Below are 23,401 nucleotides of genomic sequence, written 5' to 3'. Positions count from 1 at the left end.
TTAAAAAAAATTTGCTCCTTTCTCCCCTTAAGCAATTACTGAAATTGCCACTGTTAATATTGGAAATCATGTTTATGAAGGGGTGAATGTATAGTGAATGACATCATTAGCTTTCCCTTACTGATGTCGTCCCATTTTCCGGGCAGTAAGGTAAGTGTGCCAAAGAGTCAGGAACACTGGCTGAGGTCAGGCGTCACGGGCCAGTGACCCAGCCACAATTTTGAGCTAGGCTGTCCTCCCAAAGAAAAGTTCTCCCCACCATCGCATGTTGCTTTCGTTCAGAAAACACCAGTCTGTGCTTGCGTATGCTGAACCCCGGTAGGTAAATGCAACTTACTCTGGTGTACTTTGCCCAATAGGCAGAAATCAAAATGCTTGTTTTTACGTTACCGTGTTATCTCTGTTAACACAGATGTAATGTTTTCGCTCCCGACAGTTACCAGTTAATTATAACCCACCAGATATTTAGCAAATGTTTACATATCTTTCAAATTACAAGCGGTATGAGCCCTTTTGGTGCATGCTTGCATTATTAGGATATTTTCTACTACTAATCTAAAAGGGGCCCTGTCGCTTTAAAAAGTCATGTTTTTGTCTTTGAGTTTATGTTCGGCTTTTTGTTTTTTCCCTCCGGGAATGAATATTATATAAACCCAGGGCCTATGGGAAACAGAGCCCTGTCACTCATCACTCTTACTGAACACAAATGAGAAATTATACCCCAAACCTCTTGTGTCTCCCCTGCATTCTTTCTACTCATGGATTATTTAGAATAAATAAAATAAAATCTTGGCTTCCCAGAGACTTTCAGAAATGAGACTCTTAGATAAGCATTGTTAATATTTTGGTGACGATCTCCTCAAATGGAGAAAAAGGAAGAGAGGGAGGGAGGGAGGGAAAAGAAGGAAGAGGAGGAGAAAGAATTGTTTTAGAGAACGCGAACTCTGAATATTTTTTTCACTTAACAACATGTCCCAAACATTTTTCTATGTCAACAAATACAGACTAACACCCTCCCTTTGACTATTACATGTACCATCGTTGATTTGAGCAGCCCCCTGTTGGTAGACATTTTGTTCTCAATGTTAGTTCATCGTGAAAACAGCAGGCACTGCCTATAATTAACTCTTCCCCCGATGACTCAGTGTGTGTGTATCAGTGAGTACACAATCACCGCGAAAGCAGAAAGTGTAGGACTACAGGCTGAAAGACTGAAGTGGTCTTATTACAATTAATACGCCCCTTCCCAATCCAGCCAAAGAACTACTGGAATACTCTAGATAGCCCACCTTTACCATAGCCCCCCACGTGCCTTTTGGTGTCACTACTCTCCCTCTGCTCCCCCGTCACCCCTTTCTCATCCTCGGACACGCAAGCACAGAATGTGTTAGTTTCCTGAAGCCAAGACGGATGGTTCGTTCCAACACCCACTCCCAGAATTCTCTGGAGAATTCCAGAGGCCGTGAGTAGTTTGAGAACTGGACCACTGTCCTATTCACATTTGTACTCCAAGGCCGATGACTGCATTAGGCATATACTGAGTGCTTGATAGTGGCTGCTGAAGTCATATCATAATTTTGGCCTTTGAGAGTTATGTTCAGAGCTTGTGACCACGGGCCATGTCCCTTTCCTGTGTAGCTGTTTTATTTCCTACTGCTTCATTTATAAGTTTCACCTTTTCCTTTCAGGACACCTGTGGCTTGCTAAGCCTGTCACCAACTTTGATCACCACTCTGAATTACCCACCCCAATGCATTTCCCTCTTCTTCTTAAATTTTTTTAAGTTTATTCATTTATTTTGAGAGTGAGCGAGCGGAAGGGGAGGGATATATATATATATATATAGAGAGAGAGAGAGAGAGGGAAAGAGAATCCCAAGCAGGCTCTAGGCTGTCAGCACGGATGCTGACATGGGGCTCGAACAGTGAGACGATGACCTGAGCAGAAATCAAGAGTCAGACACCTAACCAACTGCCCCCATTTCTCTCTTCCTACTTGTGCCCTTTTGCTTTCTGGTTCCTTACCTCTGTTATTGCTTATCTTATGCTCCCTGTCCCAAGTCTACACACTTATTAAATGCTGTTAGCCAGTAGAAGATCCCTCTTTTTTTTTCATAGCTTCAAACAACCAGGCAAAAAAACACAGCGAATTCCAGGGCATTCTGGAATAGGTACTAATGGGTTGCAATCAATAAAGTATATGAATGTGAGCCAGAGAGGGTATTTTGTTGTTATTCTTTTCAAATTGCTCCTTGGGCTGAAGTCATTCTAGAAGCTTAAGATAATAATAAGAGTAATGACTTTATTATATTAAGCAAACAAACTCAGTGACAAGTAAGAAAAGATCAAGCGGATCTATCATAGTATATTTGCTTACAGTGTATTCCAGTTTGAACTAACAGATCACAGCCAAATATAACAAGGAGGCTAGGATAACAGATTCTAAACCTTTTACGGTATCTCCCTTTTTAAGTTCTTATTAAAGTCCATTTGCTGGAAAGTCTATAGGAAGCATTGACAGCAATGCTGCGTTATCCATCTTAGCTGTTTAAAAGGCCCATCAAAATCAATGAATCAAGAAATCAAGGGCACCTGGCTGGCTCAGTTAGTAGAGTACGCAACTCTTGATCTTAGGGTCATGAGTTCGAGCTCATGTTGGGTGTAGAGATTACTTGAAAATAAAATTAAAAAAGAAAAAGCAACCTTGGCTTCTTTGTCTATGGAGAATCCACGTAGATTAAGTACTTTTTTTTATATTTTCATAGTGTCATGAAGAACTCTACCCTTTCTTCAATTGATCAACACATCCATCTAGCACCTAGCTTGTGAAAGAGACTTTTCTAGGTAACAAAGAGCTCCCAGGGAAGTATAAGACACAATATCTGACTTCCCAGGGTTGCAAAGGGAAGTCACTGTGTCCACTGGAATCACTTAGTGGTGGTGTACCTGAGTTCTGAAGAAGGTACGACTACACTCCAGCAAAAAAACCAGCCTAGAGAGCAATATTTTCTCACAAGTGAATATCAACAGAAGAAACGTTTAAAAGTCGACTTTGGCTCCAGTTACTTCAGAATACTCACTCGTGAAATTATTCCAGAATATCGGACAATCTGGGACCTGCTTTAAAAGAAGATTTAAGAGTTGAGCTCAGATAGATTAAAAAAGGCTTCTGGATCTCCTACTACCCGACTTCTCCAAAGAGCACCCACATACCTCAATGCCCACTAAAACCCAGGAAGTTCATTAAAACCCCCAAACAAAACAAAACATCCTCCCAGCAGCCAAAAGTCAACACCACAAGACTGAAATGCTTGAGCTTTTCTCACACGTGAGCCTCCGGAGCCAACGCCACTCAGAGCATCTCTTTACTTGCAGTCCACACAGAGTTCTAACAAGCTCGGACATAAGATTTTCCCAGCACACTATGAATTAGGAGCAGCAAGTTAGAAGGGGAGAAGTCGTTAGCATAAGCAACATGGAAAGAGCAAAATGTGATGAGTTGTAAGTCAAGGGAAAGAATAACTATAAAAGCTGTTGTTGTTGTTGTTGTTGTTGTTGTTGAGTGCATACGATTTAGCCAGACATTACAGGAGGTGAAGACATTTAAAATATGCTTCCTCTCAGAGCTCAAGACTGCTGGAGCTCTTGACTACCATGGTCTTTCTTCATTAAACATATTCAGTTGGGCCAAAATGAGGAGACATAATAGTGGCGCGTCAGATTCTTACTGCCTGGGATTAACGCGTGCTTTCCCATCTCTGACCAGTGGCAGGCAGAAATCATCCGGGTTTTGATTTGCGCCAAAAAGAGTAGACGGCCTCCCAGCCTGAGGTCCTTCCACGTGAGTTGCCTGTTTTGTGGCCCTGCTTAATCCTACAGGTCTCAGGAAGGATTTAGGGCAGCTGCTTCTGGACCAGAAGATGTCCCAAATGTGATTTTTGTATAACCCTTTCTTGGCTGTTCCTCCTTTCCACTAAGCAAGAATGAGAACCTATAGGGGAGCCTGGGTGGCTCAGTCAGTGAAACGTCCGACTTCGGCTCGGGTCATGAGCTCACAGTTCGTGAGTTCGAGCCCCGCATCGGGCTCTGTGCTGACGGCTCAGAGCCTGGAGCCTGCTTCAGATTCTGTGTCTCCCTCTCTCTCTGCCTGCCCCCCCAACTCGCAGTCTGTCTCTCTGTCTCTCAAAAATAAATAAACATTTAAAAAAATTAAAAAAGGAATGAGAACCTATAATCCATAAGGGTGTATATTCACTCATCATTTTGGAGGAAAGCTGGAATGAGTGAACAAGTGAATGAAGACACATTCTGGAGTCATCTTGTTATAACTGTTCCAGAGATGATGCCATAGAGAAAAATATTTTATGCTTATGATCCATTGTTTAAAATAGTGATTTTTTTTAAAAGAGAAGACAATATTTGATATCAAAGTGCAAGGAAAACAAGAACACAACTGCTTGGGAAATGTTATAGCCTCTACATAACAAAATAAGCAGTCAATCTAGTAAATTCTGTTTTCTTTTTTGACAAACTCAACTTATTGAAATAATTGCTTATAGAAAAAATTTTAATTGAAATTTTGTTTTTTCCCCCAAACATTAACTTTTAAACTGCATTTGTGGGACCTAAATTAGTGGAAGAAATTTCAAGCAGAGAGATCCATATTTTAATACCCTATGACTCAGAATGTGCAGTGGGAGAAAATAAACAGAAAGAACCACATAATTTCTATTGTATTTGCCATCAGAGCCTGAACAACTGTCCATAGTGAATTGGCTATAACTCGCTATGCAGTGGACCAGAGAAATTAATGCCACAATGGGGGATCTTTCTGTTGATCCTTGTCAACAAATATGAGTCCCTCATTTTTGAAACATGACAGAAAGGAATGAGATAAACTTGGTAAAACTACGAGACCACTAATAGCTCACCAATGACCCTATTAATAGAGATTAACCACAAATTTGCAGGAAAAACATGTCCTGAATCCTTTCAGACACCAATATACGTAATTAAATAAACTAGAAAAAAAAAGATTGAAAAAGAACATGATGTGATTCTACATTACCCTTCCTCTCCCTCCTCCTTTCCCTTACCACCTTGCTGCACAACCCCCCGCCCCCAACCTCTTCCTCTTCTAAGTAAGCGGATGCCAATCCTCGTATAGAATTCATCAGTAAACATATTCACAAGTAAATGCAAACCTGGACACAAATGGCTTTCAGGACTATATTCTATATTGACTTTCATTCATACCTTTCACCTGTTACAATCTTCCACTTCCTTCTTTGCAATCTCTCTCTGTCTCTCCCTCTGTCTCTCTCCCTGATTGAAACCCTGATTGAAAGAGCTACCTTTCTTCACCGTGGTTATTCATTCCCTACTAGTTCATCTGTCAAGATCAACTTAGAATCTTATTTATTAGCACGTTTTAAACACTTATTGCACGCCAAGTGATGGGGTTGGGGAAGATGATAACTTTCCATTTCCCCCAGAGATGCTTCTCATTTAGTTTTCAACTAACCCTTGTAGGTAGATTCTATAATTATCCCCATTTCACTGATGAGGAAACTGAGGCTCGAATGGGCTAAACCTCTTGTCAGTGGTCCCTCAACCCTTGGTGAAGCTGGGGTCAGTACCCACGTAAGTCTAAGCTCTAGTTCTTAATAGTACTACATTGCCTTTCATGGGTATTTTCTCCTTGAATTTAATTCAGCCAATGCGGAGCATGTTTGTAAAAACATACGCACATGTACAAAGTTTAAAAATATGACTAAAGTAGTAAAAGAGATCTGGCTATACTGCCAATGGTGTCTGGGTATATACTCAGCATTTCCTTTACTGATCTAATGTTGATAGACAACTCATCAGCTACCTCTTATCACCAGTTACAGATTTGCTTTTTAACTGATCGGATCCTAGAGTAAAAGACAAAAATCCATGTGCTTTACTAAGGCAGAAGGGTAAAAGACATATGAAATTAATAGCTAGATCATAGATCCTCTCAGAGGCAGAAGGGCTTCGGTTTTTGTTGTTTAGGCAAAGGAGAGGCTGCTGAGAACATGGGAACAATGGCACCTAAAGGGGAAGTCAAGAGGCTCTGAAAAAGAAAGAGGAATTTGGAATTGTTTGTAAGAGAAAGTGGGATCGGGCCAGAAGGACGTGGGCACAAAGGACCATCGTCCTGCGAGATTGTCATGTGGGAGGGGGGCACCAGAGCAATGTCCCACACACAATGCTTAAGTGTGCAGTCTGGTGCGTGACGTTTCTCGCCTCGTCCTTCGGATCATCAGGAAAAGTCTGCTACTGTGATCATCTTGAGTTCGTGGTTCCTTGGGGGGCAGGTGGGTTGTAGGATGGGGCCAAGGAGAGGTAACTTCGTCCCCTCTTTCAGTGGACACCAGAGTGGTGATGGAGGAATGGGCACAGGCAACAGAGAAAATGCATTCAATGGAAGTAGAAAATAGAGCAGTGGGGATCCCGAACTTAGAATCCCTCAGAGAAATACTGGGGAGAGCTTTGGGGTTTTACCAGAATGGGGGTTTTAATCAACTTATCCTGATCTGAAAGGGATGACCAACCCTAGGGGCCATGTTGATTACACTATAGAAACTCAACTATCTAGCTTTTTGGGTAAAGAACAATGTTACGTTTGCCAGAACCAGGGAACAGACAATGACATAGCTCTTCTTGAATGTAACTTTGAATATATCAGCATGTGCAGTCAACTTATTTGCTGACTTACAAACAAGCCGATGAAATTTTTTGCCAGTTAAACCTATTATTGCCCATAATGAAAGACTCTAAATGCACTAATCACAACATGCAGGCTTCTATTTGATCACAGTTTTTAAAACTTCATGATACAGGGGTTTTTAGGTATACTCAACACATTTTCCTTCAGACATCTGATTGGTTGTTCTAGATGCTGTGAATGATATAAATTGAGCTCTCAGCTGGAAGAAATCTAAAGGATCAAGCATCCCTGAGTTTCAGACAGAAACTTCCTCTGAACACACATATTCAAAGGTATGTGGATTTTATTCATAATTTGGTATCCTTTCTGTTGTATTCATTTCCTTTACCGCATTTCATGTACGAAAAGATGCAAACGTATTCTGCATTTCTAATATTTTATGCTGTCATATTCAGTTACTTCGTCAGCCGGACCATAATTAAATTAGACTCTGATTCCTTAGATGGATTATTTTACTCTCTAATGCAGCAACGTGTCTGTCTGTATTTCACTAAGTTTTACTTCCAGAGTCCCAAAGCACTTTTGGGGGCCAAATTTCACAGTAAAATATTTATTTTCATTACTTGCCAATTAAGATAAAAATGATTTTTCACAGGCTGTGATCTACGACTTTAAAAGCCATCTTGTTTAATTACATCAAATAGAACCGCCAACTAAATGTGGGGTTTTTTTTCTCATTAATTCAAACTTAAAAAAAACACATTCAGGAGGTAGAACGCGTCAGCGCACTTTTCACAGCTGGCATTATTACACAGGAGACTCACCTTCTTTGCAAAATTCAAGACCTTGCTTCTGACAGTTTTCATAGTCAAAAATTTGTACCGCAAAGCAACGTGCGTATTTTAGGATGGCCTGTTCCGCTTCATGTCCCAAGGGTCATAAAGTGTATAATTACGGTACAGTGCCAAACAAAAAGAAGATGTCATTGACTAAACATGGACTCTTTCAAGCGGAAGTCATTCAAAAGTCATGGAATGATCGCACAATATTAGCACTGTCCTCTCCCTTCCATTCAACCACATCTTTTGTTCCCGATCTGGAGCTCAGAGATGCCACCTGAGGGTCTTGCCTGAAGGCCTACCGGTTGACACACCTGGAACTTCACTCCACTCCTTCCTTACTCTATTTCGGTACATTCCTTAAGGCCTTCTCGCAGACAATTAGTCTTTGTTTTTAACAGCAGCAGTGCTCAGGGGCACCGTACAAAAAAACCTTTTTTGTGCGTCCTGGTTCTGAAAGTATCCAATACTGTGCACCTGAAAGATCTCCTCAGCTTTTAGAGCCAGCTCTATTCTTTACGATCGGTAATCATATGCTACGTTTAGCTTCTATGAATCCACAGGCTACACAGGTATAGGAGAGTAGCAACCAAATCGTGTAGTGATAGATTGACATCTCTACAATTTGTTCTTCTCTCAACCTAAGTGAGAAGCATCCTTGTCACTCTCATCATTCCAAAAGCAATGAAATGAGCTGAAAACTGGAAATCACATGTGAATGAAGTAACCTCGCAAAGAATGGTCCCATCCTCTTTACTAGCGACAGAGTAATATGGATTACGTGGGTTTTATGGAGTATTAATTGTGTCCATATTTGCGAAGAGATTTAGCTGTCAACTTATATTTCAGGGCCAGCAAGAAATGGGGACCTGGATTTTGTTTGCCTGCCTCCTGGGAGCAGCCTTTGCTATGCCCGTGAGTAAAACACCCCCGCATAAGTCAATATCCAATTTCACAAGCTTGGAAATAAAAATCTGCCCCACAGTTGGTAAACTTTAGGGCTCAAGACAGTGCAAGATCAGATGTCCTCAAATGTCTCTGTGTTTAAGAAACACTTTGAAGAGCTTGTTATAAAAAAAAAATATTCAGATGCCTCCACCCAAGATTCTGATTCAGTACAGCTGGAGTGGGGGTGGTGCCCAGGACTCTGCATTTTAACAAGCACCTCAGGAGATTCTGTGGAAACAATTAGCTTGTAAATATCATCGCCCATCTCTAGATGGAGGAAACTTTTGGAAGGAACCCTTGAAAGGCCTCCAGAGAAAATGCTTCATCAGCCTTAGCCAAATACTACAAAAAAGCCAGTTTTCTCTAAAACCCACTCTCTCACAAGTGTCCAGCTCTCTTCCTGCCCTCCAAACTCCACTGCTATTATCCTTCAGAGGGTAAGATTTCTGTGTTAGGAATTTCTTTCTTGAACCCTCTCCCTGTTGTCAGAGGCCGCATCCCTTTGGGTGCACCTGCTAAGTACATGGGTGCTTCCGTGTGGTTGTCCAGAATCCTACCTCTGCCCAATGCATGTGGATATATTTTACGTTCAAAGGTACCAAGGACCAGGACGCCTGACCCATTCTCTTTAGACATAAGCACATCAGGTCAGAGAGCTTAGATCACGGTCAGGCAAAGCAGGACCCAACTGCTTTTCGGTGGCATAAGGAACAGTTGATACAACCAGAAGCCGGCCAAGCTTGCATATCTGCCTCCTCTCTTCCTCTCTCACCCACAAGACCAAGATTCTGTGCTCTGCCTTCCTAAAACCCTGCATTGTGGCAATTTCTAGTCCCCTGAGGGGCCCCTGCATTACAAATTGAGCCCTACTTCCACTCCTCAAGTCAGCACCCCTATTCCCCGAGGGCTTACTTATATCAAGAAAGTACAGGAAAGGCAGTTCCCTAACGAAAAGTAGTTCACACTCAGATGAGAGCAAATAAACCTTCTAAAATACGAGCATTTAAAACTAATAGAGCCTTAATTAGCTCGATGTCTGAGGGAGATGTTCTGCGTGATCCTGTCTCCTCTCCCTCTCCCCCACTCCAGGGGCAACCAGAATTGTACAATGCAGTCATCAGTCACACGGCCTCCACTTTTGACAGGCCAGCCAGTCCTGGTTTAGATCATTATTCGGGCTGATTTTTATTTTGAACTTTCCATTTTTTCTTCCATAAAAAACTGGGACAGAATAATAAAAAGAAGCCGTCGAAATCAACTCTCTCACTTTCCATGGGATTTATAATGTTTCCACCTTACCTCCCCATCTCCTCATGTTCATCAATAACTCACAGGCAGTTGTTTCCTTAGTTGTTGTTGCTGTGCTTTGCACACCAATTGTGAGGAATCTCTGGGATACTTAAGCACTTCTCCACCTCCTGATCTATAAGGGAAGGTTTGGCAAACAGTTCTCGTCGGTATTTCAGAATTGTGTAGGAGAAACACATCTCTCTTTCCGACACGGAGTGAGTTGCATTAAGACATAAAATGGTGGATGGGATAGAGTAGGATTAGTTGACAACATGGGTGGGGGAGGGTGTCAAAGATCACTGGAGGATAAATGTGTCTGGTTTTTGCTTCCGGGTCTTGGGAAAGTCATTTAGTTGTTCTGGACGTCTTTAAAATAAGAGGGCTCCTCTCCTACACAGCGTACATGTTCAGACTAAAAGTAGACCTCAAATATATTCTGCACCATGTAGATTTTTTTTAAAGTAGCTTCAGTCTCCCTTAATGTGAACAATTGCATATTGACTTAATCTCTTCCTCTCTCTCTCTCTCCCTCTCTCTCTCTTTCCCCCTTCTCTCCCTCTCCCTCTTTCTTTTTCTTCTCCTTTCCCCTCTATAAAAGCTACCACCTCATCCTGGGCACCCTGGTTATATCAACTTCAGCTATGAGGTAATTTTTCTCTTTACTAATTTTGACCATTGTTTGACTTAACAATGCCCTGGGCTCTGTGAAGAGTAGTGTGTTGATTCTTTGTTCAAGATGTTTCTCAGTCCCGCTTTTTCAGTTCCCATTACCAGCTTCCTGGTTTAAGCCCTGATGGGTTGCCTGAAGCCCGCATTGCCCCCGGCACACTCCTACTCGGCCTCTCTGACTCAGTTTCTCCTCCTTATATGGCTATAAAATTATCCATCAGGAACTACCACTCAGGGTGGGGCTGCATGGTAGGGCAGAAAGTGAACAGCAAAGCTGTTCAGCCTGTAAAAGTTGGGGGAGTCAGCTGTTTTTTTAAGATCCTTTCCAGCTAGAAACTCCTAATTCTAAGATGTTCACACTCTATGTGTCTCCTTTGTTTGTCTTTGCTGAAAGATCAATGATCAGTGACCAAGTGGTCTATGAGACATTCTGCAGAGCAATGGAAAGCATGAGATTTCTGGAAATCGGGTTTGAGGGCTCTCCTCAACCCCATTCTAATCATGTGACCTTTGGCAAATCATTTTCTCTCTTTAAAACTTTGGTTTCCTCATCTGGAGAAGGGAAATAAGTATAATACCCACACTTCAAAGTATGGTTGAGGAGCAAAATAGTTATGCAATACAAAAGGTGTTCTGTCAAGTATAATTTGAGCAAGGTCAATAATGTGTTTGTTGTATTGATATCAAATGCTGTGCTACTACTATGTGAAGGAGTCCCCAGAACTGAGGCTGTAACCAAGTATATACTGTTGAAAAAGGAATGAAACTCCTACTTCTTTGGTAGGCTCAGACGACAATCTGTGAATCTGCTTACTCACATGTAACCCGAGGAAAAGTGTTACTACGAAGAATTTGAGGCAACACTTTCTGTTAAACCTTAAGAGGTTGATACATTTGACCAGAAAATCTGTGTTTCTAGGATGAGGGACAGTTCTTCCACCTCCTTTATTTTTGCATTGTGACATCAGATCAACAAAAGACACGACTCATGTCATATCACATTAATTTTTTTGTTTTGTTTTGCTCTGGCAAAGAAGAGCAGGAGCTGGGGAACTGAACAGAATTACTACTTTTGTGACCTCAGTCAAGCTCATAAACTTCTTTAACTCCCCATGACCTTGTCCGTAAAAGTGAGTGTGATGATACTTGCCTCAGAGTGTGTGAGAAAACATGAAAGATGTGTGTGACGGATGTAATGTAGTGCATAACACATAGGAAGCACCTGACAAATGTTTACCCTGTTCTTTGATCTGTAGAACTCACACTTTCAGGCTATCGATATTGACAGGACTGCAGCATCAGTGAGTGCATTTCACGTAACTAAACTAAAGCAAATGTATTCTAATGTCTCTTTTTCTTAAGGTGCTCACTCCTCTGAAGTGGTACCAGAACATGATAAGGCATCCGGTACGTACATTTTTTGTTCTTTATTCCCTTAAAATATTAAGCATGTGTTTCAATTCCCTTTTAAGTGAAATAACATATCTATGCCACATACAGACACTAATGGAAAATCCAGTTTGTAGAAGGTCATATCTGTGTACACAGTTAGAAATTCTTGCACAGGAAAAATGCATAAATATTCATAGTCATAATGACAAAGACAACATGACTACTTCTCCAGTTGGAAGTCAATGGAGCCAATGGTAAACCTGACTCTTTGTTTCTCACCAGTACCCTTCCTATGGTTACGAACCCATGGGTGGATGGCTGCACCACCAAATCATTCCCGTGCTGTCCCAGCAGAACCCCCCGAATCACGCCCTGCAGCCTCATCACCACATCCCCATGGTGCCAGCTCAGCAGCCCGTGGTCCCCCAGCAACCAATGATGCCAGTTCCTGGCCAACACTCCATGACTCCAACCCAACACCACCAGCCAAACCTCCCTCTGCCTGCCCAGCAGCCCTTCCAGCCCCAGCCCGTCCAGCCGCAGCCTCACCAGCCCATCCAGCCCCAGCCACCCGTGCACCCCATCCAGCCCCTGCCGCCACAGCCACCTCTGCCTCCGCTGTTCCCCATACAGCCCCTGCCCCCCATGCTTCCTGACCTGCCTCTGGAAGCTTGGCCAGCAACAGACAAGACCAAGCGGGAAGAAGTGGTGAGTATCCCTTGAAGCCACGACAACATCTGCGAAAATGTGGTAAAGCAAAATTGGCCCCCAGAGTTCTAAGTTCTCAAACAAACCACGATCTAGAGTTTCAGTAGCTACAGGTCAATGACTCTATTAGTCTGAGCATGTGTTGTAACTTTATATTATAAACAAGTTTATCTATGAGGCATAGTTTTTATGGTGGGTTTAAGTTCTATGATTGTTTTGAACTTCTAGAATATGTATTACTGAAACCCATTAATTTTAAGGATAGCAGTATAAGGGAATATCAGTTTTTCTTATATTTCAAGGGTTTAACTAGCAAGAATAGGCTAGATTTGCACTGAAGATAAAAAAAGGTGGGGGGGAAGTTTTGAGAGTGGGGAGGATGCAAATAATTGAACAGGCTACAAAAGGTGGGTGGGAAATCTCTCTGAGGACCCTTTGAATCTCTTTAAAGGAAGATTACCCCGTCTAGAGCGGTTTTTTAATCTAACTCAGAGGAAGCTAGATAGTCTATCAGATTCCTTTTCAGGGCTGGGTTCTATAGGTTAATCTTTTAGCAAGAAGTTTTCACAATTAAGCACAAAATTAATTGCACTACAGAAAACTCTTCCAAATGAGTGGGAAATAGCCAATAAAATAAGTGACTCATATCCCTATTCCCAAACCCTTATTCTGTGTATATGAGATTATATAATTCTACTGCATGTATGCATGCAAATGTGATTCCATGTTATAAATGCTACCGAGGATTTTCTCCTGAGAAGCAGCGAGGCGTGAGATGGAAATGACCTGGATGGGGAGCTAGCATACCCAGGTTCCAGTTCTGGCTCTGCTTCCAAAGAGGAAACAGTATTGTACAAGTTACTTCAAATTCATGGGTGTTTTCCCTTTTTGAAAATAAGAGAAAGTGACTAACTCAGATATTTCAAGCCTCTGTCCAAGTACAACTACCACAGTTTCCCAACAAAAAGTTATACTATCTGACATATGTGTCTTCACAGTTATGAGCATATCTATGGCGAGTATGGGACAGAATATTTGAAATTGTATCCCAAATAATTTGGTGCCCATAGTTGATTACTAGCCTAAGGTAATGTTCCCTCTGTATAGAAAATGCATTTATTTATCTCTTTATTAATGATTAAAGCCATGAACTTTATAATGTGTTTGCATCTTGGCAGAGCTATTTATGGAAAGGTGACTTTGGGCAGGTAGTCTGAACTCTTTAAAACTCCTGTGTAAAATCGGAGTATAAATATTGATAGCTTCTTAGGGTTGTTTTACAGAAAATAAAATCAAGTGATGAGCTCAGAGCCTGGCTGGCGTGCAGGAAGAATTCAGTAAAGGGTAGCTACTGTTATTTTTTTATTAAATAATAGCTGTAGGTGTCCTGAAGGCAAGGTCGTCCATTCTGGATACCTCCCACCTAATGACAAGGAGACAACAAAGAAACTTTGAATACTACAGAATTCAAATTAAATGGTTATACATTGCTTCGGCAGAACTGAAGCCGCACATGTGATGTAAGTGATACTCGCTAGGAATATTTGTAAATTATTTTGATTCTTCCTTTTGTTGTTATTTTTCAGGATTAAGAGGTCAGAAAATGGGAAGAGAACTGAAGGAAACACTTCAGATGCTTTCAGAATGACACAAGAAAACGAGTTTCGCCTGCCATCACTTCGCTTAGTAAAAGCTGTAACTAAAAATCAGTACCATTAGCAAACAATAAAATGGTTTAAAAATCATCCATATGTTTGTGCTGAATTGCGCGTAAAATTTCGTGTCACTTCAGGGAACTTATTATAAATGGCTACTCTTGAATAAGGTGGGAACTGCTCATTTACACGTGCAAAGTTGACCATTCTGCAGGCAGATGAGGACTGTTTTCCCTTTTAGAGAGAATTTATACAATCTCAAAACATTAAAAAAAAAAAACCCAGACGTTCATACAGTAGTTAGAATAGTAGATAAAGTGAAAAATTATGAACATGTATAGTCACTGAACCTGAACCAGATGAAAGTAAGTTTATATGAAGAATTCTTCAAATTGAAAAAAATAAGCTCTTGAGAAATGTTTATATTACAGAACAGATAGAAGACTTGGAACACTGACTTTATACTTCACACCACATTAGTAACCAAAGTCTGATCTTTTGATCTCATTCTATGGAAAAAGATTTTTTAAATGAAATTATATGATATGTACAATAATGTACTGAATTTTAAATTATTGGGGTAATTAGTTTTCCTAAGAAAACTTGTATTAAATGGAGCTTCAAATAGAGAATCGCGGTGATCTTGTATACAAGTCATTTCTTTCACTTAATAATTTTTAAGATGATAAACTGTACTGTATAGTCTTCAAAATGTTAACAGATGCATAAAATGGACTCATACAAGTTTTCTTTCCCACTCATATTTATATCTGAATCCTTTTTTCCTCCTACACCCACACAGAATTGTAAACAATCTTTTTAGGGTTTACATTACACAGCACCCACAGTAACTTTATTCCAGTACCTTTATGATCAAGGCTCCTTAATCATTTTCTGGAATGAATAAACATAACTTTACTGGGAGGGTCTTGATATTTAAACAACAACAACAAAAAACTTGACTTAAAAGAATTTAGATCCCATAAAGAATTAAGAAAACTTTCCATCAATTCTCAGGAGCGAATTCCAATCAACATAGTAAATATTCATTTATCACCCTTTAGGATAAGGCACAATTCCAGACCCTGGTGAAAACAGTAAGTTCCCATCCTTAAGGAACCCAGAACATACCAAAGGGATAAAAGAAGCTCAGAAATACCGATTAGAGGAGGCCGAGCAGCACTGACACCATGACAGAATTAGAGGCAAAATGCCCTGGCAAAAATGACAGACTTCCTCAGCTAGCTGCACAACAGCTTTCCTCACCCCTCATTCCTTGTTGGCAAAGCCGGAATTATACCCAGCATCTGGCCTTTCACAAACTCAGGACAGATGAGGCCGTACCCTGGCTCAGGGAATGAGTGTTCACTCCTCCATGCCAATTATGGCATTAATTACAATAACATACCAAATCCAACAATACCAAATAGGAATGGGTTGTGATGGAACCTGAGCAACGAATGGGGCCAGAAGGAAAGTCTTCTAGGAGAGGAAGAACTTCTGGGGAAAAAGATTACTTTCCAATTAAACACACACACACACACACACACACACACACGCGCGCGCGCGCGCACACACGTGGTCTTCTGTCCTTGGATCTACTTGTTTGAGGATACGATGCCTGGAACTGTACCATATTATGACCAGAAGGGGTAAGTGGAAAGATGTAGAGCCCTTAAGTCTTTGGTGGCATCATTGTGTCCCTGAATTAACCAGCCCTGGAATCATCTAGATGGATGACGCACTCTATTTCCATGCTAGTGTTTTTCAACTGTGGGTCACAAATGATTAGTGGGTCATGACATCAATATCAGAAGCCCCATCATTTATATCATGTCAGCAAACTCTCTTCCAATAATGTAAAGCTTATATGTCCAGAACTAAGAATTATTTTGTCAATGATTTTCCTGAAAAAAAAAATCCAATAGATAGATAGAGATATATATCCTGGTATAGTCTCCAAAATCTATGCCTCTCTGCACACTTTGTCTTTCACGGTTCATGAACGTATTGCCGTTACGTTTATTTCTACTGAGAAACATTTTAAGGGTGTAAAGGATGATGTTACTCGGAGACTATGTGGAAAAAACACAAACCTTGGAGTCAGATCGGAGTTGCTTTCAATTCTTCGGATATAAGAGGATTCTCTGGAAAAGTCATTGACAAAATAATTCTCCTTTTATAATGAGTCAAATGACACACGTACCTACACACATATTCAAATCACATTTTGAATTACAGGGAAAAAGTCAAGCTTTGGACTCTGAAGACTATTCACTATGGAATGAGATGTACTGCATAAGTTAATTTTATGAGATATAGAAACTTGTGTATTCAGTTCAATCCCAAACATGTGTTTTAATGTCATCATTTTCATGGAAGGCCACAATGGACATTATTCCACCGCACTAAACAATGTATATTAACCGCAACATAGCATTTCCCTGATGGGCTAGAATGAGACTTATGAACACCCATCAGTGAGGTGTGTTGCCTTTGGCATTTTAGAGATCATAAAGCTCTTATGCCTGTTTTAAATCGCCCTCTCATTGTAACGGTTCCTTTCCGCTCTCAGTTACCGCTTCTTTTTGTTAACGTATATATACAGCTTTTAATATGTAGCTTACTTTGTATACATATTCTCCATAACAAAATGAAGTACATTGGCCTCAGGACTGTTACTCTCAAAGTTCCATGATCACTTTGAGACTATTTAATTTCCTGACTCCCCAACTGTGGCAGATGGCTGCAACTGACAGAATTCTGACACGTAGATGTATGTGGCTGTCACCACATAGTGTAACATAGCTGAGGTAAACTGAAGAAAACAGAGCGTCTCTAATTCATTAAGACTCAGGCTTAGTCAGCTGCCCAACGTTGTACGTATTTGAGTAAAATATGGAAGAAATTCACTAGATACTAATGACCAAGACTCAAAAGTACAGTCTGAAACAAATAGCAGTCCTAACCATAAATGCACTAATAAACCCAAACTTACACCCAAAGAATTCTCACATCAGGAAAAAAGCAAAAGTAGACTATCTACAAAGCTGTGCTCTGTCTCTGAAATTGAGCTGAAGAGTCAGATGAAGTCGAGGAAACCACCTCAAGGAAACTCTTATCTCACCGGAACCACTCCCATGTCACTAAGAAATCTGAAATCTGCTCTCCACTCATTCACTCTTTGTTGGTGGGGACTTCAATATGCACTGCAAATACACATCTAGGAATTGCCTAAGAGAGTCATCAAAATGCATGAAAAGATACGTGCAGAGATGTTGATTACAACATTATTTATACCATGAGAAAGTGTACCTCACTTAAATTTTCTTACATCTAGCTGAAGGAATAATGGAAAAAAGTATGCCTTAGAAGAAACTTTAGTGGTGGAGCAAATGTTATAAACTAAAATTCAGGACCAAGATCATCTATCATATGTGCATATTACACACGACCATAACACAGAGGTAATTTAAACATATACCCATAAATATGCATAGACAAAAACCAGGAAGGCGATGCAGATGTGTGTACAAACATGCGATTTTTCCCACGATAAACATAAGTTGCTTCTGTAATCAGAATCACATTAAATTATTTAAAATTTTTTCTCCTTTTCTTCTGCTTCAATCCAGACACATCTCCTTCCTTCAGTTCCCTTTGATGTGACCTTTGGATCTTGGTGGGTCCCCTTCAGGTAAATTCCAAGTAGAAATGACTTCACGTGTACTTGATTTTTCAGAGAAATATTTTGACCAAAGAAGGGCAAAGGGAAAGGAACTAGGGGCTTTAGCAGGAAATGACCAACAACAACCAAAAAAAAAAAAACCCCAAAAAAACCCGAAAATGAACGAGACCAAACAACAGAAAAGAGATGAGCATTATAGGATGAAGACAGAAAAAAAAAAAAAACCAGAAAAATGACCATCAAAGTAGCTCCTGCTGAAATCCCGCCAAAGGTTAACTGGGTTCAAAGAGCAGGCAGGTCAAAGGTCAAACAATATCTAAGCCCTAAACCCTTAAGGAGGTAGGTGCTTGTAGTGATTTTTCATGTTAATGGGTCTCCTTTTGATTCAAATAATGTCTGAACTATTTTGACTTAAAACTCATCAATTATCTCATTTCACTTTTGGGCTTCAACTGGCTATAAATGGACTTTTTTGTGCTGAATGACATCAGGTCTGGATCATCTGAAGAGCTCAACCTCAATTAATAACAACTCCAATTAACCAGAAAATGCTCACAGCTCACACACTAGAAAGGGCAAAGGAAAATGCAGCCTAACAAACTAATTTTCAGGCTGTATTTCCAGAACCACCTATCTTGATGGCCTGCACTGAAGATAGAGGTTGAGAGGGTTACCCGGAAGTAATCTTCACTTTGTCAGAGACAGGGAACACATCAAAATTCACATTTTGTAGGGTAATAATACCATGGAATATTTGAAATCAGAGACATACACTAAGTGCTAATTATACTCTATATTTGCCCTGTTCAGTATGTATCCCCACGTGGCTATTCCAATTTAAAATAATTAAAAGTAACTAGAACTTACATTTCAGTTCCCCAGTCACGCTAGACATATTTTAAGGGCTAAAAGGCCACGTGGGGCCAGTGGCTACCATACTGGACAGCAGGGACACAGAACATTCCCATCACCACCGAGAGTTTTATTAGACAGCGCTGTTCTATACACTATTTCCTGAGGTGGAAGAACAAGTCGTATTAATTCAAAGATTTTAAACAAAAGATGAGACAAAACAGACTTGCTGCTTAAAACTGAACATCCCAACTATCCATAACAAGTCATTTCCCCAGGATTCCAGGAATCGTGATCACGTATGGCAATTTTTTAAGAACTGTAGAAGTGCCATTCTCTTCCTCAGGTCAAATCTCATACACCACAACGCTTTCCCCTCCAGTCTTCTTTTAAAACAGATGAATTCCGAGTTCAACTAGATTATTTTTTCTACCCATAAGAAAAACTATTTTAGTTCCAAAGGAATAGCCCTTCATTTTCAGACCGCTACCAGCCATATCCACGATGGAGGTAGAAGGCTGGGGCTGCCCTTGACCTGGGGCTTCACTGGGAATAGGCCAAAGTTGAAGCTGATGGAAAGATAAAAGTAAGACAAAAAAAAAACACAAACTTTTGTCCGTCCCTAAGGGTGGCTGACTGCCTGGAAACATCAGAAAATATTTACATTCTTTTCTGTTCTGTGGTTCAAAGCAACAGCAACATAGGACAAATGGGTGCACACACACATGCACACACACGCACATGCGCACACATGCACACACACACATGCATACCGCCCACTAAGTTTACCGGCAGTAAAAGGACACGTGTGGAGACACACGCTGTTTGAGAAAGTTCTTCCCATTCGAATCATTTAGAGACTATATGGCTATTGTATCAATTATCATCACGAAGGCACATTATAGGTCTTCCAATATGAGAGTCTATCAAGAAAAAAGATCAAGTTTCTTATTTACAAGCAGGGTCAAGTTGACAACCTCCTCTCCCAACTCCACATAAAATGAAAACACTGACTTTTCCCATAAATCTGAACTTTGCCTCTTATCAGTAAACAATTGCTGAAAATAACAAGATTGAATTGAAGGCCAAGACTTTAAAAAGAAGACAAAATAGCTAACAACTGTATTAATTAGGAAAACGTCCCAAAGAGATACGACTGTGAGGAGCTTAACATGGGAATCACAAGAGAAAAATAATTTCAACCAATTTCCCACGTTTCCAGAACATAGTGATCTCTAGTTGTGTTCCATATTGCTTTAATAAAACAGTCATCAGCCTATGTTTGTTGTGAAATTCTTGTTAATTGGAGTTTTTACTTATTGTTTCGTGATTTGGCTTATAATTCCTTTTTCCCTGACTGGTCTAGAGCCTTATCAGCAGGGATCGTTGGCTGACATTTAGTTATCCAAAAATACTTCCTTGCTGGGAAGAATTCATCTTGGCCTCATCTAAAACACCTGACTCTTCTAGAAGATAAATAATACTTGAGGAATAAGATTGGGCTGGGAGTGGTGAGAAGTGAAGAGGTTGAGAAGAAAGGAATGGTCATTTGGGTCCCAAAACATTTGCCTTGATAAATCACATCTGAATAATCTATTAAAAAAATAACCAAGATCAATGAAGCTCCCTTACGAACAACACTGCCCTGTGGTCAACGAAAAATAGCCTAGGTTCCAGTATTTACTTTCTTTTGATAAGTAACAAAAAATTTTTAAACAATGTGAAAAATTGCCTCAAAATAGCCAAATCTTGTCTTCCTCTCCAAAAAAAATTTTCCATGCTTCAAATCTGTGGAATGTGGGGGCTCCCAGGCAAGTCAAATGTACACACAAGGGCAAAGATGGCTTCCCAGTATGGTGGTGGGCTTTGCGGGTTCCACAACCAGACTGTCTTAGGTTCATAGTCACGAACTTTGCCTATCTCCTATGGGAATGTGGACAAGTTTCTTTAGCTTCTCTGTACCTCAGTTTCCTCATCTATAAAATGTAGTGTCTATCTCTGAGTCCTTTCATGTCGACGAGCCTCAAGCTCAATAAATGTTGGCTACGGTACTTATATCCAGAAAGGGAGCCTTCTCCGGGTTCTCCAGATCCCCCAAAAGGAACACTACACAGTTGGAATTGGAGATGATGTAGATTTTGGACCTAACACAGAAGCCTTCTATGCCAAACTCCAAAGTTGAACACATCCGTCATTTACCAATATGCCATCTCTGGCATACAAGCAGCTGAACACCTCCCTTACTGACTGCTACCCTGCACGATCCCTGCCTCCTATCCAAAATCACCAGAGGCTGTTCTTTGCCACACCTAAGGTCACCCTATGACCTTAGGTAATATGAGAGTAAAACCACCAGGAGGGAGTCACGGGTTGCATAAGGCTCATTGGAGGCCAGAGCGTTAGACCTTCTCCCTCTGAATGTCTTCTTTTCACCTTCTTTGGAAGGCCAGGTTGCCGCATCTAGTGAATTCCAATTCCAACCCTTCCCTTGTTGCTCTGGCATTGGTCACAGTTCAGCTAATTCCACCTTAGGGCTTTCTTTACCCAACTCTTTTTCTCTAGAGCGGTGTTCTCGACCAAGGCAGCTGTGCCCACTAGAGGGCACTGGACAATGTCTGGAGTCACAATGGCGGGGGTAGGGGGTGGGTGGGAATGAAAGTTGAAGTGGTACTATTGGTATCTAGTGGGTGGAGACCAGAGGTGCTGCTAATCATCCCACAATGCACAGGACAGGCCCCACAACAAAGAATGATCCAGCCTTGAATGTCAACACCACTGAAGTTGGGAACCCTACTCTGGAAAACAAGGCCAATATTGAATCACACTGTGTGTTCAGAACTTAACATACAGAAACAATGAACAATTGTGGGAGTCTGAGTGCATTTAAAAAACTTTTTCGATGTCTATTTATTTTTGAGAGACAGAGACAGAGCATGAACAGGGGAGGGGCAGAGAGAGAGGGAGACACAGAATCCAAAGCAGGCTCCAGGCTCCGAGCTGTCAGTGTAGAGCTCAACGTGGGGCTTGAACTCACAAACAGCGAGATCATGACCTGAGCCAAAGTCAGACGCTTAACTGACTGAGCCCCCCAGGTGCCCCAAGTCTGTGTGCAGTTTTAAAACATAATTGAGAAAGATGGGGCGCCTGGGTGGCTCAGTTAGTTAAGTGTCAGACTCTTAATTTCGGCTCAGGTCATGATCTCACGGTTTGTGAGATCAAGCCCTGCATCGGGCTCTGCACTGATAGCTCGGAGCCTGCTTGGGATTCTCTCTCTCCCCTTCTCTCTCTGCCCCTCCCCCACTCATTCTCTCTCTCTCTCTCTCTCTCTCTCTCTCTCTCTCTAAAAAAAAATAAATACATAAAAATATTTAAAACATAATTGAGGAAGAAAAACCTAGAGGTCACATCTTAAAGTTAATAAACTTGATGTAGGACCTCCTACAGTAGGCTTTTCACTTCTTACACAAACTACATCAGCAAAATCCAAACAGCTTGGGGGGTGACCAAGATGCTAAAGAAAATTTGCAAGAGGAAGAGATAGCTGCCCCAGGATTAAGGGAGCTGGTGTCTCTAAATCAAAACCATTCTGCAGAAATTAGAATAGTTCTTTATTTCTTCAGAAGTTATTTAAAAGTGAGTGCGTTCGTTGTTTCTCGGGAGGTTGCTTAACCGTCGTTGTGTTGCCTCTGTAATAAAGAGGAGAAAAATAACCAGACCATTGGTATAACTGCTGAATTAGAACTCATTTAGTTTTTCTGGGAAGAGTCCTGTTTTGGGATTTGCTTGAATTTGGCAGAATAATGAGAACTAAGTGGGCAGGGATTTCAGATGCCGTAATGCTCGCGATTCTCAGAACCATCACCGCCCATGTATTCAGTGATGAATATAATCGAGTTTTTCTTACCAAATTATTGCCCAAAAGCTTCTGACAGCTATGGAGAGTGTGGAGAAAACACAGTTTTCTTGAGTGCAGACTTTGGGCAACCTACTATATTTGATGGATTCAGGACACGAGACATCCTACCTATCTGCCCAACTACCAAACCCAAGACGCTCCTCTAAGTGTCCGTCCGGCCCCCATATGCCACACAGCAGGAGAACGGCCATAAATGAGCATCAGTTCAATGCCTGCTCCTTTGGAGACCTTCTTTTACTGGTCCACATGGGCTGGAGTGCTCGGGCCTCGAGCTTTCCCAGGATATGCTGGGCTCGCTTCTATTTCAAGCAACTACTTGTTTCTACTTTGGTCTCCCCACTAGCCTGTAACCTCCTTAAGGAGAATTTGGAAAAACACGTAGAAACCGGTCAGTGTGCTTCATATCTGCTCAAGGAACCATTATTAGCATCAAAAAGCCACCATACTGTAATATAAAACTAAAGATCATAGTAACATTGAACATTTACTGGGCTCTTATTATATTCCAGGCATTGTTCTAAGCGCATGACATATATTAGCTCACTTAATTCTCACAACCTACAGAGGAAAAGCTGTCTCTGTCCCCAATTTACAGATGAGGAGTTGTCTAAACTTTCAACTTTAAAAAGAAATGCACTTCTTAAAACACACACACCCTGCCCCCTTTTTGATGAATGCAATTTGAAAGGTAAACTAATTTGCCAGCCGCCTCTAGGATCCTAACTAAAATAATCTCTATCTCTTTCTA

At 40.9% G+C, this 23,401-nt stretch overlaps 2 protein-coding genes across 7 annotated transcripts in view; one reads left to right on the top strand and one right to left on the bottom strand.

Annotated features, from left to right (window-relative positions):
• ARHGAP6 (Rho GTPase activating protein 6) overlaps positions 1–23,401 on the bottom strand; it is a 450,271-nt gene that overhangs the window by 104,595 nt on the left and 322,275 nt on the right. The gene's annotated exons all lie outside the window — the stretch shown is intronic.
• AMELX (amelogenin X-linked) lies at positions 236–14,287 on the top strand. 4 transcript variants are annotated; one of them, XM_019417868.2, is made up of 8 exons: positions 236–318; positions 2,765–2,843; positions 6,925–7,028; positions 8,385–8,450; positions 10,372–10,419; positions 11,805–11,849; positions 12,117–12,542; positions 14,129–14,287. In XM_019417868.2, exons 4-8 carry the CDS (start codon positions 8,397–8,399, stop codon positions 14,132–14,134), a joined length of 579 nt encoding a protein of 192 aa, XP_019273413.1. In that variant the 5' UTR covers positions 236–318; positions 2,765–2,843; positions 6,925–7,028; positions 8,385–8,396; the 3' UTR covers positions 14,135–14,287. The 4 variants fall into 4 exon arrangements, with proteins under 4 accessions (XP_019273413.1, XP_019273414.1, XP_053747819.1 ...); XM_019417869.2 differs by lacking the exon at positions 2,765–2,843 and having other exon boundaries at positions 238–318; XM_019417870.2 differs by lacking the exons at positions 236–318; positions 2,765–2,843 and adding an exon at positions 2,852–2,961.

Source organism: Panthera pardus, unplaced genomic scaffold, assembly GCF_024362965.1.
Source record: "Panthera pardus isolate Hobbes unplaced genomic scaffold, ASM2436296v1 HiC_scaffold_27, whole genome shotgun sequence".
NCBI classification, from domain to species: domain Eukaryota; kingdom Metazoa; phylum Chordata; class Mammalia; order Carnivora; family Felidae; genus Panthera; species Panthera pardus.
Note: the sequence above shows the minus strand (reverse complement) of the source record. Positions and strands in the feature narration are given on the sequence as shown.

What these genes read in the sequence shown, in the direction of transcription:
- AMELX (XM_019417868.2), top strand. Translation starts at nt 8,397, where the DNA reads ATGGGGACCTGGATTTTGTTTGCCTGCCTCCTGGGAGCAGCCTTTGCT. An exon ending in GAGCAGCCTTTGCTATGCCC is followed by an intron (nt 8,451 to 10,371) that starts GTGAGTAAAACA and finishes CCTCTATAAAAG; the next exon opens with CTACCACCTCATCCTGGGCA. An exon ending in ATATCAACTTCAGCTATGAG is followed by an intron (nt 10,420 to 11,804) that starts GTAATTTTTCTC and finishes CTTTTTCTTAAG; the next exon opens with GTGCTCACTCCTCTGAAGTG.